We start from the raw sequence: 17,059 nt of genomic DNA on the forward strand, positions 1-17,059 counted from the left end.
GTGGAAAGGCAGATCGAGATTCCCCATGGTGAAGGATGGAGTGGGGCTGGGGCTGGGGCTACAGCTGCCCAGTCAGGGTGGGGTGTGGTGCAGGACAAAGCCACAGGTGGAGGGTGAGGGAGGTGTGGGGGGGGACGGCTCCTGCTACTGCATGCACCCCAGAGGAGCATGCAGGGGGCTTGGGGGGCATATGCCTCTCTGGATTTGTGCGCAGGGTGAGGGCAGGCTGTCCACTGCAGGCTGGGACCAGGGACTGCACCTGGGCTGTGCCTGGTTTGCGCTCAGGGTGAGTGGTGGAGGGGCAGGTGGCAGTGGTGCTTGGGGGACTACAGGGGGGGCTACAGCCACCCCAAAATAGGCTGCATCCCTTCATAACCCCTCCTCCCAATATGCCATTACCTGTCCTGCCCCTGCCCACCCCAAGCACAGCCCCCAACCTAGCCCCCACTCTGGGAAGAGGCCCACAAAGCCCCTGGCCCCAGCCTTTAACAGGCAGCTGCCCTCACCCTGTGCACAAATCTGGGGAGCACATGCTCCCATGCCTCCCCCAGGGATGTGTGCAGCAGCAAGAGCTGCCCCCATCCCCACGCCCCCTGTACAAGCTGTCCATGGCTCCATCCTGCACCCTGCCCTGCCCAACTGGGCAACACCTGCCCCTGCCCCATGCCCAGCCCCATCCCCACACCCTCCCTCACCATGGGGCCCTTGATCTGCCCTGCCACACCCTTTCCCTCCCCTGTGCCTCTTCCCCCCCCCACAGACTTACTGGCTGGATGCTACTCTTCAAGCTGCTGGGCTGCATATTGACAATGGGATTGGTATCAGCTGATATGGCTGGTTAATAATTGGCCATCGGTACTGGCCAAAAAAATCTTTACTAATGCACTCCTAGAGTATACAGTACTTAAATTTCAAAGGGCTTGAGTTGCAGCTATGAGTGTTCAGCACTTTTATAAATTGGATATCAGAGTCTTCAGTTGGTCATGAAGAACATTAAAAACACACAATTAGTGACTGCCTCTAAAAAAAAAATAAAAAAAAAAAAATTGTTGCTTAAGTGATTTGCCTGGCATCACAAAGGAACTGTGAGACACAGAGGGCAGGTCCATCTGTGACGCTGCATCTCCATAGCAACATGCTACAGTGCCATAATGACCATGTGCAGCTACATGTAAGCAGCAGCTATTTTGCCACGGCAGTGTACTCCCTCATTTTAGCATGCTGCTACATCAGAGTAGTGGCTGAAAATAACCGTGCGTCCAGTGTACAGTGCAGTATGGGTTGCTACTATGCCATGCTTTAGTATATCCTTCTGGCCAATCTACTTGCATTAATCAAATACTTCCAGCCTTTTGGAAGTACTAAAGCATGATGCAATAGCAACATTGCTGTACGGACATGTGTAAACATGCCCGGACAGTAATAGAAGTCAGTTCCACTGAGTAGCACTTAATTGTCTTTAAACCAGGGGACCACTCTTTGTCTTCCTAGAATCTATTGCTCATTTTCTGTGCACTTGCCAACTTCTGCATTAGATGAAGCATAGAAATCAAAAACAAGTCTCCTTCACTGTAAAACCCTGAGTCGGTCCATCCTATATGCTATATCTGAAGTAAATTTCTTAAGGAAAAATAATATTTAATCATGTAATTAAAAACTGGCATGGGCACAAAGGGGACAAATGAAATTGCATGGGCAGCCTTAATTCTTGCATTTTTAAATGGTTGAGTGCCAGACTTTACAGATATAATGTTCTTTTCATGTAATTTTATTTTTATGTGAGTAATATCCTTATTTTAAAAAACATACTAAAATAATGGAATTCCACCATGTAGCATCAGTAATGTAACTAGGGTGGAGTGAGTGGGGCAACTGCCCTGGGTGCCACTTTAGAGGGAGCGCCAGAATTACTCTCCCTCCTTGTTCCAGGAATCTTTGCTACAGCAGCCTCATGCTGTACTACCATAGAAGCCAAGCAGCCCTGCACTCCATAGTGTATGGGGCTGTAGCAGGGCTGCTGCAAATGAGAGGCTGGATCTTTGCATACCGGCTGCACCAGCCCTGTGGTGTAGGCTCCCCACTTCTTTGCAAGATATTTTACTGGGCACAGAACTGTGCCTCCTATAGCAAAAATTGTGGGTAGGGGAAACATTCAGCTCAATCCCTCCCTGCATACACTATGGGTAGGGACAGAAGTTACGTGTAAAATGGTTTAAACCTGTAACAGAACAGAAGTTCAGTGCACATAAACCAGTTTCAAAATGGCTGAAATTGGTTTTAAATAAACCTGGTTGGATGTAGTATCAGACTTACCTGATTTGGGTCAAACCGGGTTATCTGTCCCAGAACCCTTCCTGATTTAGGTTAAATCAGAGTTCCCCAGCATCCCAGATGCTTTGCAGCCCTGGGCAGGGCTGTGCTCTGCTCCAGAGAGCTGGGTTGCCCTCAACTCTGTTCCCTACCTTGAGCAGGGACAGGAACATGGCCAGAGGCATGGCCCCCTGAGGCAAAGGGAGCAGGGAGGGGGTTTATTCCCCACCCCCCACCAGGGGACTGTGGCCCTTTCATCCTTTTCCCCACTCCCAAATCCAGCGGTAGGGGAGGGAGCATGGCCAGAGCCAGCTGGCATGGCCCCTGCCATCCACCTGCCTTGCCAGCGTCTGGGGCTGCAGGGCTGAACCCAGCTGGCTGGTGAGTGCTGCTGAGGGTGGAGGCAAAGGGGCCCACCCTGGTTGGGCTGCCGGGTGTGAGTCCTTCCCAGCAGGGTGGGGCCACAGGGGCTGTGTGGCTCCCTGTGCCCAAGCTGAGCAGGGCTGTAATGGAGCCCCAGCTGCCTGGGTAGGGCCCCACAGGGTGGTCCATGGGGGCCGGGCCCTTCCCAGCCTGCTGTAACTGTGTGACAGCCTGGCCTGGCAGCACAGGCGGGGGCTGGCTGGGGAGTGGGCTTCCTGGGCCGCTTAGAGGCGCCAGCAGGCCCAGAGCCCAGCAACTGCCTCTGCCGCACCCCCTACTCTATGCAACACCCAGGGCCATAGCCCCACAAAAACAGCAGGCTGTTGAGGGGGAGGGAGGGGTCCTTTGAACCCCTTGCCTCCATCTGCCGAGGCCATGCTGTACCACTCTGGGTGGTGTTTGGGGTGTGGGGGGAGCTTCAGCCATGTGGCTTCTAGCCTGCGCATGGAGCTCCAGCTCTAGCTCTTGGACGCCTTGGAAGGTGGAAGGTGTCCAGTTGGAAGATGTCCGGGGGCTGCAACTGGAACTCCACATGCAGGGCAGAAGTTGTTGGGCTGTTGCCACCCCTGTACCCTCCACCACCTCCCGGAGCAGTACAGCAGTGGCAGGAATGGGAGGGGTAGTAACCGCTGGAGGTGAGGGGAAGCTTTCTTGGCCCAGCAGAGCTGTTTTTCTCCCCTCACCTCCAGCTGTGGCTCCTGTCATACCATGCAGCCCTGCTCAGGGCTAAGGTAGTTTCTTTCAGCTCAGCTGCTTCAACCAGCTCCAAGCAGGGCTATGTGTTGCAGCAGGTGCTGGAAGTGAGGGGAGAAAAACAGCCCTGCTGGGACAAGCCAGCTTTCGCTCGCCTCCAGTGGTTACTCCCCCTCCCATTCCTGCCACTGCTGTGCCATTCCGGGAGGTAGTGGAGTGGGAGGGCTCGAAATTCAGCCCGGCAGCTTCTACCCAACATGTGGAGCTCCGGCTACAGCCCCTGGACACCTTCTGTCTTTCAAGGCATTCGGGAGCTGGAGGTCCACATGCGGGGCAGAAGCTGCATGGCCGAAACTTCCTGGCCCCCCACCAGCCTGCTGTTGGCTGTGGGGCTGCAGCCCAGGGTGCTGCACAAAGCAGGGAACACAGCGGTGGTGGCTCCCAGGTTTCAGAGCCCACCAGCGCCTCCAAGCTGGCCTGGGAACCCTGCTCCACAGCCAGCCCCCACCTGTGCTGCCAGGCCAGGCTGTGACATGGCCACAGTGGGCTGGGAAGGGCCCCGCCCCATGGGCTTCCCTGTGGGGCCCTACCCAGCTGGCTGGGGCTCCATGACAGTCCTGCCTTGCTTGGGCATGGGGAGCAGGGAACAGTCTGGCCATACAACCCCCATGGCCCCAGCCTGGGCTGCTCCTCTGCCTCTACTCTCAGCAACACCCACAAGCTGGCTGGGCTCAGCCCTGTAGCCCCAGCTGCAGCCACAGCCCCAGACCTTGGCAGATAGCAGGGCCATGCTGGTGGCTCTGGCCAGGTCCTCTGCCACCCAAGCAAGAGCAGGAGAGGAAGCTGGGCAGACCCCATGGTCCCATGCCCAGAGATAGGGGAGTTTATTCCCCACCCTCTGCCCCCCTTTGCCTGAGGTACTGCCCAGACCTGTCTGGCCTTGAGGACAAGCCTGGCAAGGGCTATTCCCCCCGTCCCTCGAGGTGCATCCTGGCTGGGGTCCTTGCAGGCCAGGATAGGGCTTTAAACCCCTCCACAATCATACTTGGCTCCTGGGGGCCTGGCCACACACCCCAGGTCGGCTTCCCTCCAGCCTCGCAGTTGCTGCAAAGGGAAGGGAGGTCTGCTCTAGCACCCCCTGGCTTGTAGCTTGAGCCACTGCAGGCATGCGCCTGCATTTCCAGAATTAAACATGGATGCCTGCGCACTTGTAAATCAGTTTGCAGGTAGACTAACCTGCAAAGATTGAATCAATTTGAGCTCTGGCTTTTTGAATGTCTGTCCCTAGCCTATGTGACACAGGTTTGCCAAGGTTCTGTGGCTGGGCAGCACATGGCTGTGCCTACTAGCAAAGGCTCCTGGTGGGGCAAAGGCATTCTAGTGTTCCCTGCTGAGCCTGCTTTTCTTCCACACAATGTGTTGCCTTCTTCCCTGCCAGCCTGTGATCTTAATTTCATGCCCTACCAATCTCCAGCTTCCTTTCCCTATAGCCTGGTATTACATCTCATACCCATCATTATTAAATTTGGGAAACTTCCTCTTCCAATTTGTCTGACTCAGCAGTGATCTTTGAGGCTAGGGACAGGCATTACACATAAACTAGCTTGTGATCAGAAACTGCTTTTAAACCTGTACCAGTGCACATAAACCAGTTTGAAAATGGCTGAAGCTGGTTTGAGATAAACCTGGTTGACTATAGTATCAGACTTAACCGATTTGGGTTAAACTGGTTCATTCAGTGTCTGTCCCAGACTCCTTCCTGGTTTAACTTACACCATGCTTTGCAGCCCTGGGCAGGGCTGTCTGCTCCACAGCGGAGCTGGCCTCATCCCTCTGCTCCCTTGCTGGAGCTCTGGAAAAGACAGCAGAGACATCAGTATCTGCCTGGCTTCCCCTTTCCCCCCCAGCTCCCTCACCACTCCCTGCTCGAGCAGGGATTCCCCCCCCCCTCTCCCAGATCACAGACCATAGCCAGCATGTGGTGTGCTAGCTAATGCTGAGAGGTGTCCATGTAAGGCAGACAGGACAGTGTCCACTTAGGGTTTTTTGGAGCTGATCAACAGGTAGCCGGTAATGCCCCTCCATTCCTTCTTTGGAAAACGCTGTTCAAGAAGAGCTTGAGCTAACAAGAGAGGCTTTTGTTTTCTTTTGATGGGGTGCTAAATGGTATCAACTCCCTGTGTAACTCCCTGTTGTATAACTAAATGCTGTTATCAACTCCCTGCTGGCTCCCTTGCTGGTGAGGAGCAGCGAGTGTTGTGGAGGGGAGGGGGGGGGGCCCTCCTTAATCAGAGAGTCCTGCTGGGCCCTGGCCACACCTCCCCTCAGCTCAGCACTATAAAAGGGAAGGGAAGGAAGGGCTGTTGTAGTGCCCCCCAGCTTCTAGCTTGACCCACTGCAGGCTTGTGCCTTTATTTCTTCAGTCCAGAGTGGGGCTAAGGGCAGACATTACACACTAAATGATCAGAAACTGGTCTAACCTGTAACAGAACAGATGTTCAGTGCACATAAACCAGTTTGAAAATGGCTGAAACCAGTTTGGGATAAACCTGGTTGAATGTGGTATCAGACTTAACTGATTTGGGCATGGGTCAAACCAGTTTATGCAATTTTTGTCCCAGATCTCTTTCTAATTTAAGTTAAATCAGAGTCCCCCAGAATCCCAGATGCTTTGCAACGCTGGGTGGGGCTCTGATCTCTGCTCCAGCCCAGCAAGGCTGGCTTTTCCCCTCTGCTTCCTGGCTGCAGCTCCAGCAGAGAATGCAGGTACAGCAGCACCTGCCTGGCTTCCTCCTGCTCCCCACTCCCTGCTCAAGCAGGGATTCCCCCCTCCCCTCTGCCTTACACAGACACCTCTCAGCATTAGCTAGCATACCACATGCTGGCTACTGTCCATGCTGGGGGGGACTGGATGAAGGCAGACAAGACAGTGTTGGATTAGGGCTTTTTGGAGCTAATCAACAAGTAGCTGGTAATGTCCCTCCGTTCTGTCCTTGGAAAAAGTTGTTTAAGAAGAGCTTGAACTAATGAGAGAGGCTTTTGTCTTGCTGATGGGTGGATAAATGCTTTGCAACTCTCTGCTGTGTAATTCAGTGCTCTGTTATCAACAGCAAGGTGGGGAGAGGAACCTAGTCAGAGTGTCCTGCTGAGGCCTGGTCATTTCCCATCCCTCCAGCTTAGCACTTTGGACAGGAAAGGAGGGCTACTCTAGTCCCCCTTCAGCTTCTAGCCTGAGCCACTGCAGGCATGTGCCTGCATTTCTTCAGTCCAGAGGGGATGTCTGTACAGTTACAAACTGATTCACCTAGGCAGGTTAGACTAACCTGCAAAGATTGAATCAATTCAGGCTCAGGCTTTTTGAATGTCTGTGCCAGCCTGAGAGCACAGGAGAGATAGGCTCCCTGCTGTGAGCTCAGATGCCCCAGGCTTGCCCAGCATGTAGCGTCTATTGTGTTGCAGTTCCAGGGAAAGCACAGCATGCTCCATTCATGGCGGGACAAGAATCTTTGGGGATGTTAGTTGTTTAATTACTAAACTTTACTAATAATTACTTTATTGAGCATGTGTGAACTGTGTTGTTTGTTTGCTTGTTAGTTTTCAAAGGCTTGTAACTTGGCCAGATTTCATAGGGACAACAAAAATATATGTTGACACAGAAGTCAGTCTGGAAAACTTCAAATCCCTGTGCATGGGACATTAGAACTTTTCAAAGAAGAGGTTGGCTGACTTTTTTTTAAATTGGGAGCAAAACAAATATAGCTTCCCTGCCCCTCCCCCCCCCTTTTTTGGTTTTTGTTTGGTTTTTTTTTCAGACAATGGCTCAATGGTTTTTACCATCATTTGCTTCCCTGAGTGCACTCCCCCCTTTGAAAAAAATACTTCAACTTGACATGGGCATCGATTATGGAAATTAAATGTTTTGTTCATGTTTTTTAGAATTTGGCACAATGCTCAATAACATTTACGATTCTTTCAGATAACCCAGATTGGACAGATTGGTAAAAGTCCTATGCAGAGCAACAAAAATAATTTAGGGCCTGCAAAGTAAGACTTGGGTGGAAAGGCTATTTTAGGTTATTTTATTTGGAGAAGAAAAACTGAGGGAGGATTTGATAACAACCTTCAAATACCTGAAGGGTGATTTATAGAGACGATGGAGATGGGCTTTTCTCTGTGGCTGTAGATGACAGTACTAGCAGCAATGACCTCAAGATACATTGAGGGAAATTTAGGCTGGAGATTAGGATGAACTTTCTAGCTGTGGGTGTGGTCAGGCATTGGAACAAGCTACCTAGAGAAATTGTAGAATTGCCATCCTTGGATATTTTTAAGAGCATGTTGGACAGACATTTGGCTGGGATGGTGTAGTCAGGGGCATCCCGCCTTGGGCATGGGGCTGGACTAGATGACCTCATAAAGTCCCTTCTAGCCCACTTTCCTGTGACCCTATGAACACTAGTAATTTTAGTGTTATTGATGGTTATAGTTCCAAACCATCTGGTTTTTTTTTTGGTTAGCACTGCAGCTGACAAATAAAAATATTCATTAAGACTCAGGCAATTTTCCAGGCTGTTTTGGTAAGCAGCAAATCATGTTCCCAGTAGCTCACTGAAGCAACAAATCATGTTCACCTGATGGAAAATACTGTGCGCCAGCATCTGAATTCTGTGTTTGCTGTCAGAAAGCAATAAACCATTTTATTTTAACAAAACAAGTTGCTACAACTGGTATTTTTAGGAGATGATTTATGACCTATGTTTTCTTTTGTAATTTCTAAAAATAGGGCATTTATCTATGTGTTCAAAATATTAAATGGACAATACATATAAACTACAGAGAGAAAAAAAGAAAAAATGGGAAGAAGTAAAGTATAATTAATCTTAAGAAAATAATGGAAGGATCAGCATGGTATAGATAAGAAGGAATTATATCCATTAGTCTTCTGGCAAGAGAAAGAAGTATGCATTTCTGTATGAGTGCCCTAACCACTAAGCTGGAAAATGAGGCTCACACTTTGTTTGGCCTGTGTATCTTTAATTTGTTTATGCAAAGAATGGAATAGTTTCAAGTGGATATACTGAGAGCACCTCTGCCCAAGAACAGCTTGTAGCCTGATAATCAGGGATCCTGGTTTTCTCTATTAAAAAATCCCCAATTTTCGGTTTTAAAACTCTGTGTGTGTGTGTGTGTGTGTGTGTGTGTTAGTGGTGTTTCATTTTAATCATGGAAGAATGTGGATTTTGGGTTACTGTTTTTAAACCAAAAATTGGGGATTTTTTTTAATCAGAGAAATCCAGGATCCCTGCTGATAATAAAGGCAGTCTCCTGGGAGGTGGGGGGAAATTGAACTCCTGTTTTTAACACTGACATTTTAACCACTGACCTGTTGGTTTAAAGGGGAGTGCAAATGTCAAGGCTTCTTCAAGGAGTGATCCCTACTTTGACTTTGGAGAGAAAAATAATAAAGGTTCTTGGTATCTAATCTAGAAGGTGGCTCAGGGCTGCAGAGGGAGATGCCTTACCTGTATAGCAGACTTAAGTCCTTTAACCCACTGTGAAGAGGGGTATTTAAGGCATATCCATGTCCTCACCCTTTCCATTTGGTTATTTCATTCAGTGTACTCACTAGTTTGGATCACATTCTGAAGTTATACATTGTCTCCCTTTGCATCCCATAGAGAACTGAGCTGTCTGACTCGAAACTGTGAGTTCTCCTGTGTAGAGTTTAACATTGGATTATATGATATTGTGACATATGTGTCTTGTTAGGGATCTAGTCCTAAATGTTTTCCAAAGTAAGTAACCAGATTTTTTTTCCTTTCTAGAAAAGTTGATTGCTTACCAACGGGAATTCCATGCTTTGAAAGAACGCCTTCGCATAGCTGAGCACAGAACTTTGCAGCGCTCCTCTGAGTTAAATGCCATCTTGGAGCAGTTCAAGCGTGCAGTAGCAGAAACAAATGGAAGTAAGGATGCATTAAACAATTTTTCAGGTACAGGCCTGGGTTTAGATTCACTTTAATTTAATATTGTACACTTCTGGATTACTGATTGCTATTTTATTTCCATACTAATGAAAAGGCTAGAAAACAAAGAATACTTTAATATTAGATCCTTAGGAACCATCTAACTGCACACAGCTAGTCTAAGTAACATGGTCCTGCCTGATATTCTCCCCTTAACAATTCTAACTGGTGGTTGATGCATCAAGTATGTACAGTAATATTTTAAATTAAATTGTAATTTCCTTAAGAAACCGTGTGATTGTTCAGCCACTGGCAGGAAAGAAAAGCTATCTGTAAATGTTTCTTACTTTGTCAAAATTAATACTTAAAAATTAAACACGATTACATCCTTCTTACTCCTTTGTATCAAAATGTGAGGCTAATCTGAAAATGTTAGAACAGATATATATTGGGCTATAGCTACCAATCACCTTACTAGTAGTTCTTGCCATTGATATTTTACTCTAAGCTTTTTGACTTCTGTGTAAAAAGTCAACATTTCCAGAAATAAGTTTCTTTCCTGACTGATCTGAATGTATTGCTTTTAAAAATAGTAATCCCTGATTTGTTGTATTTTTGAGACAGTACATCCCAACATTTTATTCACCTAGATGACAGATCTACTGTCATTTCTTAGTAGTGCTTTCAGATGCTGAAAACCTTTAATAAAAGTAGTCTCTTTTTAAAGAAAAGTCAGCCTAATAAATGTTGTATGTTAGGGACTGGCAACCTTGTGCCAGCATGAGCTGCCCCTTGCAACTGGGTCCCCCACACATCTGCAAGTCTTGGGCTCCCGGAGCAGCTTGTGCTTACTCTTGTTGCTGAGCCTCAACCCCTTTGTTGCAAGGGTAAGTGCAGGTGTAGCAGAGCAGTAGGCTCTACAACACTGGGGAGAGGAAAGGGGGAGAAACATGACACAGCTTTATACCGTGCCAGATGAAACCTTTGTGGACCAGATCAGACCTCTTTGCAGGCTGGATCTAGCCTATGGGATGTAAGTTGCCAACCCCTATTTTAAGTCATCTGTTTTGGAACTAATAAAGAATTGTCCTTCAGTACTTTAGTGGTTCACACTCCTGAATCACTGAACAGATCAGGCTTCAGGAGCATTAGACATAAATGTTTTGGGTTTTTTAGTGTCTTTTACCACTGTTAGCCATGTTACTTTGATCTCCAGGTTGGACTACTACTACGCATTCTGCATTATATAGCATTCATAAGCTAAAGTTGATGCAGTTAGAAATGGCCCAAGCTCAAGAAGAGGTTGGACAGCCACTGGTCAAGGATGATCTAGGTGTATGTTCTTTTATGGCTATTTCCCAAGATTCTGGGCTTTGCTGGCTGCTGCATGGGATACGGAGGGAATTTTCCCTGCCCTGCTGCTACAGATATGTGTGTTTTGTTTGTTTTTAAGCCTTCCAAAGAGGCATTGGCTGCAACAAAGGCTGGGGATTTTAACTGGGGTGCCTATGTTCCTCCTGGGACTTAAACCCGGAGGTACCTAACTAGAAGGTCTTGCCCCTCCACTCAGGGTCAGAACAATTGCCATATTTGGGGTCAGGAAGGAATTGTAACCAGTAGTTAGACTGGTATGGACTGTGGGAGTTTTTGCTTTGCTCTGTAGTGGGGAGTGTGACCCTCTTCCAGGGGTGACTGGTGCCTCCCAAGACTGGGGGGGCACCAGATGGCTGGCGGGGGGGGGGTCCCCCAGCAGCTGATCGCTGAGTGCGGAACCACCAGCAGTGAAACTGGCAAAGTTCACAAGTTCTTATATTCATTTTTATTAAGTATATGTCTGTCTAAAAATTCTTAGGCACATTATAAATATCAATACATAATATGTTGTTTTTGGTCACTACTTTAAATCTGGAAGTAATTCAAGCTACATGACAGATCCTGCCATCTATCTGGAAATATAGACACTTCCAGTCCAGCTTCTGCATTTGAATCTGCAAGAAAAATATGGCAAGCAAATTATAATAATCTATAGTAGAATTTAGACCCCAGATCAAATATTACACCTCTCCTCATGGCACTTAAAAAAAAAAAATCGAGACTGTTAATTGTCTGGCATTTGGCTTTATATTTTATCCAAAGAAAATACCTATAGTTCTGTAGGACCACTGGTTCTGTTTATAATCCCAGGAGTGAATGACAACTATTATCTCATCATCTTCATTTCTCTGGCACCCAGATTTTCTTTGGAAGTCTTCAATCCAGTTTGTGACCTAACCTGACCTTTACAGGATTTGAGACTGTCAATATATTATGGTTTTTTCTAATTAAAAATATTGGCTACTGTTTTGCACTTGATTTGAGGGAGTTGCTACATGATGTTAAAGAAATTTCATAGCTGATATCTGCTGATATCTGTGCTCCTTTGTGGAAGTAATCTGAAAGGTAGCAGGCTCTGATAACATCATGAACTGATTTAGCTTTTAATATTCAAACTGAGTAAATAATTTAAATGTGCAGCTTTGTGTGGAGGGCATTTCTATTACAAAATTGTACACAAATTTTAGCTTTTTTATTGTAAACTGTGAAATTTTATTTTTATGAAAAATACTTTTATGTAAAATATGTTTTAAAAATGCCTGCAGTTTAAAAAACATATTCATTTAAAGATTATGTTGTTGCATTTTGATGCACACTGTGAAACTAAATACAAAATACTCAGAATTGTCTGGGTGTTCTTATTTTTTTTTCCTTGCATCTTGATCCACTCTGGGTAAAAAAAAATGTATGGAAATTCTCTACAGGTAAGAACTTTCCGTTATACTATTTCTTGCAGGATTTTGTAACTGTCACTTGTAATTTTGTTTCTTTTTCCAGAAAAACAAGCCTACTAAAACCCCCCTATGTATGACTTTTTAAATGAAAAATATTTTTCTTTTTTGGTACACAAATCTGATTTAAATGCCTCATTTTATTTTGCTTTATTTCACTTAGCATCAGGCTTGAAATTGCATGCGTCTTGTAGCTCTGTAAAGGTATTTCCGTTCTGATGCATTTTCTGCATTATTGGGTTTATATATGTTTGCAGATGAAACAGTGAAATTGCTAAAAGAGCTAACAAGCAGAAAATCTCTTCAGGTGCCAAATATTTATTACCATTTGCCTCACTTATTGAAGAATGAAGGAAGTCTTCAACCATCAGTGCAGATTGGCCTTGGACGAACAGGAGGTATGCTGGTATAGTTTAAATAATGTGTATATTAAACATACATTTAAAGAATTTCCTGGTTCTGGCAGTCTAATTTATTCTATTATTTGGTAGCTCAAAAACTCTCATTACTTCTGTGATATCAATGTATATTAGCACTCTCACTGAATCCAAGATGAAAGGAGTTTGCATTCAGTTTTGCACTTTAGTACCCAATTCAGATCACAGGCTATCCCAGGTGGTAAGATATACAATAAGAAGGGCTACATTTGGATCAGTTTGTGTTGCCTTTTCATTAGTTTTACAAAATTAAGAAAGCATGGAAATATTATCAGATTTATCCCTTTGGCTTATACATAGTAAACTAAGCATGGAATTATGTTTCTGGTGTACGCAGCAATAAATTCCATGGTGTAACCAAGTGGACTTGGCATTTTGGGCACCTAAGATTAATTAGATTTGATCATTTCATTAAAATATACAATTTAGTTTAGGGAGGGAAAAGCCTGGTACTCATTTCTAGTCTTGCGGTTGGCTGTGCCTCCACAGAATTATACTCTTACTAGCTGTAGCCGTGCAACCCTAAAAAACCCAACCAGGTCACATCCCTTGAAAAGTGTCTGTATGTCTGTAAGAATTAAATTCACATGTATACCATTTAATCTGGTTCTGCCAATATTTTCATAATCAAATCTTTCATGTTTTGCTCAGCTGCTTATTATAGAATTACCAGTTCTAGTTAGTGTATGTTGAGTATTCTAATTTGATTTTTCACTTCCTAGTTTTAAAAAGTTGCTTACCTACTTGTCAGATGTGCTGGATCAAGTGTTATTCACTTATTCTTTTTCTCTCTATAACAAAATGGAAATAAATTCTCTGCATATTGGCAGTCAGGAAGAGGAGGACTCAGACTTCTGTAATTGGTTTACACCAAACATATAATCAACTATATCAACATCTTAAATTGCAAAAAAAGTTAATTAAAATCAACAGTGCTAAAAATAGAAAAACATCAGTTAAAAGTTGAGTCTATATCCTGCTCTTCCTCTGTTTTGTGTTCTGAATACGTATTATTATATATAGAATCTAATATCTGCAGTAATTAAGATGTGTTCAGAATGCCTTCCAGTATTTCCAAATCTAGTTTGATTTTGTGTATTTAAGGTATATGGAGGGGGATCTCTCCAATCACACTGGGCTTTATAGTATTTTGCATAGTTTTGCTTATCCCATTTGTCCTTTGCCTATCAGGATGGAGGCAAGCCCTATCATATTTGGGGGAAGAGATGGCCTTGGGGAGGTCGAGGCATGAAAGTTAAATAGGTATGTGGAGGACAGGAAGAGGTGAGAATGCAGAATTAGCAATACAGTTGGGGTGTGAGTGTTGAATTTTGAGGTAGTTTATATAGAATAGGAGGTCTGAGATGGGATCCTGGGAGGTGGGGAGTGTTAGGGCCATTCTGGGGCTCTGGATTTGATCAGTGGCCAAACTGGTCATATAGCTAAAAGAACCCCCCAAAAATGGAAGGTAAACAAGGAAATTCTGTACAAAAGTTTGTAGACATTTTCCTTAAATCTTATGCAGGCAATTAAATTGTAAAGACCTGTTGTGCCATATTTGGAGGCTAAGCTCTCCCTAAACAGGTTGTGATTTGCATAAATCACAGTGGAACCATAAGTGATACGTACCACAATGGTATGCGTCTTTACAATGCACAATAATACTCTTAGCATTTAAGCATTTAGTACTTTTTTGTATGGCTGCTTTTGATTTAACCATTGGGGGCATTCTGTAATACTATATTTACTCAAGATGACGATTTTTCCTCTTAAAACATGGGGGGAAAGCTTCTTATCCTGGATTCAAGTACAAGGCAAGGAGCACACGGCCATTGTGGCTCCAGCCACAGCCTGACCCAGGCTCGCGGTCAGAGCTTCAGCTTCCCCCTGCCGTTTCTCCACCCCCCACCACAATGCCCTCCTGCCATCTGCTCCCACTTCCTCTGCCCCGCCCCACCCCACCACCATTGCTTACCCTCATTCAGGGTTCTGGCCCCTGTCCAACCCTGCAACAGCAGCAGTGGTAGTGACAGTTCCAGTTCTGACCTGGTTCCAGGGGTGGGGCTGAAGCTGCTCTTTCTGTTGCCATAACCACTGCTGCCTGCATGGGCAGGGGCCAGAGTCAGTGTGTGATCCGTGCCCTGGGCTGGAACATGGCAGAAGCCAGAGCCCCAACAAAGGGTAAGCAGTGCTGGAGAGGGAGGATATGACTGGGTGGGGAGGCAGGTGGCAGAGGGGTGCAGGGACTGGAGGGGACAGACAGCAATGGGGGCAGATAGCAGTTGAGGCGAGTGGCAGAGGAGGTCAGGCACTAGGGGTTATAGGCACTGGTGGGGATGGCCAGGTGCTGGGGGATGCAGGCAGGGACAAGTGATGGGTGGGCACGTAGTGGCAGGCAAGGGCTGGGGTCAGGTTCCTTGACCCATCCACCCACTTACCCTTTGCTGCTGCTTGCCCCCCAGCCACTGCTTTCCCTGTGGTAGTAGTCATGGATGAATTTAAGATGACCCTCCAATAATTAGATTCTATACATGGAAAGTTATAAGATTTATAAATTTTCCATGTATAAATTCTGATTAGTTGAGGGATCATCTGAAATTCAGAGTTGTCTTGGATTTAGGTAAATACGGTAATGCTATCAGTGATTTGGTATGTTTTGAAACATTGTTGGTTACTGCCTTATCTCAGTTTGTTAATACTTTTTGTGGATTTCTCAATCTCTGTTATACAACAGTTTCATATCTGCTAATTTGTCTATAAATGAGATAATTATAAGTACATTTCTCTTTTTATTTTACAGTTTCAATTGTGATGGGAATTCCCACAGTGAAAAGAAAAGTCAAGTCTTATCTTACAGAAACTCTCCATTCTCTTATTGATAAATTGTCTCCTGAAGAGAAATTGGATTGTGTTATGGTTGTCTTCATAGGAGAGGTAATCACTTAAATATTTTACATCACTTCTAAACTTTCTTAATGACTAGTATCACATAGCAGCTGGCTGTGCTTTTTCTAAGAATTGTTTTGAACAGTTTATAAAAGACAAGTTGTAGAAAAATTCCTAGTTTCCTGGTAAGACATGAAGAAGCGGAGTTAATTATGCATGTATTTATTGAGGTAATTGCATGGCTTTCTGATAGTAAGGAGAGAATGGAGGCAAATCCAGCAGATCTGTTATTTTACAAATCCTCTCATGTATTTAATATCCAGTGTTATGGCACTGAGGTGTGGCATTGTGTGCTGAGGCTGGAGAGCACAGCTGCTGCCATTTTACTGAAGTAGCTTATGCAGATTTTACTGGTTTGTGGGTAGGATTCCTTCCTTGCATATCAGCTGAGTGCCTAGTCTTGCTGCTCAAGCTGAAAGTTGCTCTGAGGATTTTGTCTATAATGCCAAATACTCCTGACAACTACTTTGATTTTCTGTTTTTCTGGATTATAAATTTCTCCTGCAAAATTAGTTATTCTTTTGTAAATCTACTTTTAAGATAAATTTTTGAAATAGGATTTCATTGGACACTTTGGAAAAGCTAATTAATTGCTGCCAACTATACTGGATCTTCTAGCTAAGCTCCTAAGGATGCCGGTACCATGCCTTCTTTATGGAAGATTGTTTTATCAGCTGAAAGGGCTGGGAAACCTTCTCTTTTTAGATGTATGTGTGTTCCCTAGCAATTTGTTGCCTAGTTTACAGAATGTGAGAGAGTTTATAAATGTATGGTTCCCTTCAATCCCTGACAGTACAGTTTGCTTTTGAAACACTGTGAGTGGTTTATAAACACCATCCATTAGATCAGGGGTAGGCAACCCCCTGCATGGGTGCCAGAGTGTATCATTCACAAAGGCATTTTGCTTGGCACATGTGCCTCTGGGTGGATGGCAGGGAAGGGGCCACAAGGATTGGGCCCCTCATGGCTCCCCAGTCATCCACCTGTGGCACAACAACATCTTACAAGTTGAAGATGTGGGTGCTTTCTGCACTATGCCCAAAAATGTTGCTGACCCCTGCATTAGATATTGACAATTGAAAACTGTTTCTTTCTTTTTTTCAACCACTGTTCAAGGGCTGCATTTATTTTTAGAAGAGAACCATTCAAAGACTAAGGATGGACTCCAGCAAACATACAAATGGTTCTTTTTCTGTTCTTGGGCACACAGAAAATTAATAACGCTCAAAGGTCTCCTTTTAAACATCTTGATTACCGTTCTTCAGAACTTAAAATTGACTTGCTTTTGTTCTAATTGAAGTCATATCATTCTTTATATTTCATGCTTGTCATCCATGGGCATCAATGTGGATGTTACGTTTGGGTAACTCTCACTCTTCATTAGCTGAACAAATTGATTTTGGTACATCTGATGCAGGTTAATAAGAGTGTTGTTGCATTCAGAAGTCATACCAAATTT

General features: G+C 45.0%; 1 protein-coding gene across 2 annotated transcripts in view; it reads left to right on the forward strand.

Annotated features, from left to right (window-relative positions):
- The window catches only part of MGAT4A (mannosyl (alpha-1,3-)-glycoprotein beta-1,4-N-acetylglucosaminyltransferase, isozyme A), a 171,243-nt gene that overhangs the window by 97,963 nt on the left and 56,221 nt on the right, over window positions 1-17,059 (forward strand). Inside the window, exons 3-5 of one of the 2 annotated variants that reach the window (XM_019525222.1) lie at window positions 9,252-9,419; window positions 12,475-12,615; window positions 15,455-15,588. In XM_019525222.1, the coding sequence (XP_019380767.1) occupies window positions 9,252-9,419; window positions 12,475-12,615; window positions 15,455-15,588 (443 nt within the window). The remainder of the gene's footprint in view (window positions 1-9,251; window positions 9,420-12,474; window positions 12,616-15,454; window positions 15,589-17,059) is intronic. The other variant, XM_019525223.1, reaches the window with a different exon arrangement.

Source organism: Gavialis gangeticus, unplaced genomic scaffold (genome assembly GCF_001723915.1).
Source record: "Gavialis gangeticus isolate Ggan-Ray unplaced genomic scaffold, GavGan_comp1, whole genome shotgun sequence".
In the NCBI taxonomy this organism is placed as follows: Eukaryota; Metazoa; Chordata; order Crocodylia; family Gavialidae; genus Gavialis; species Gavialis gangeticus.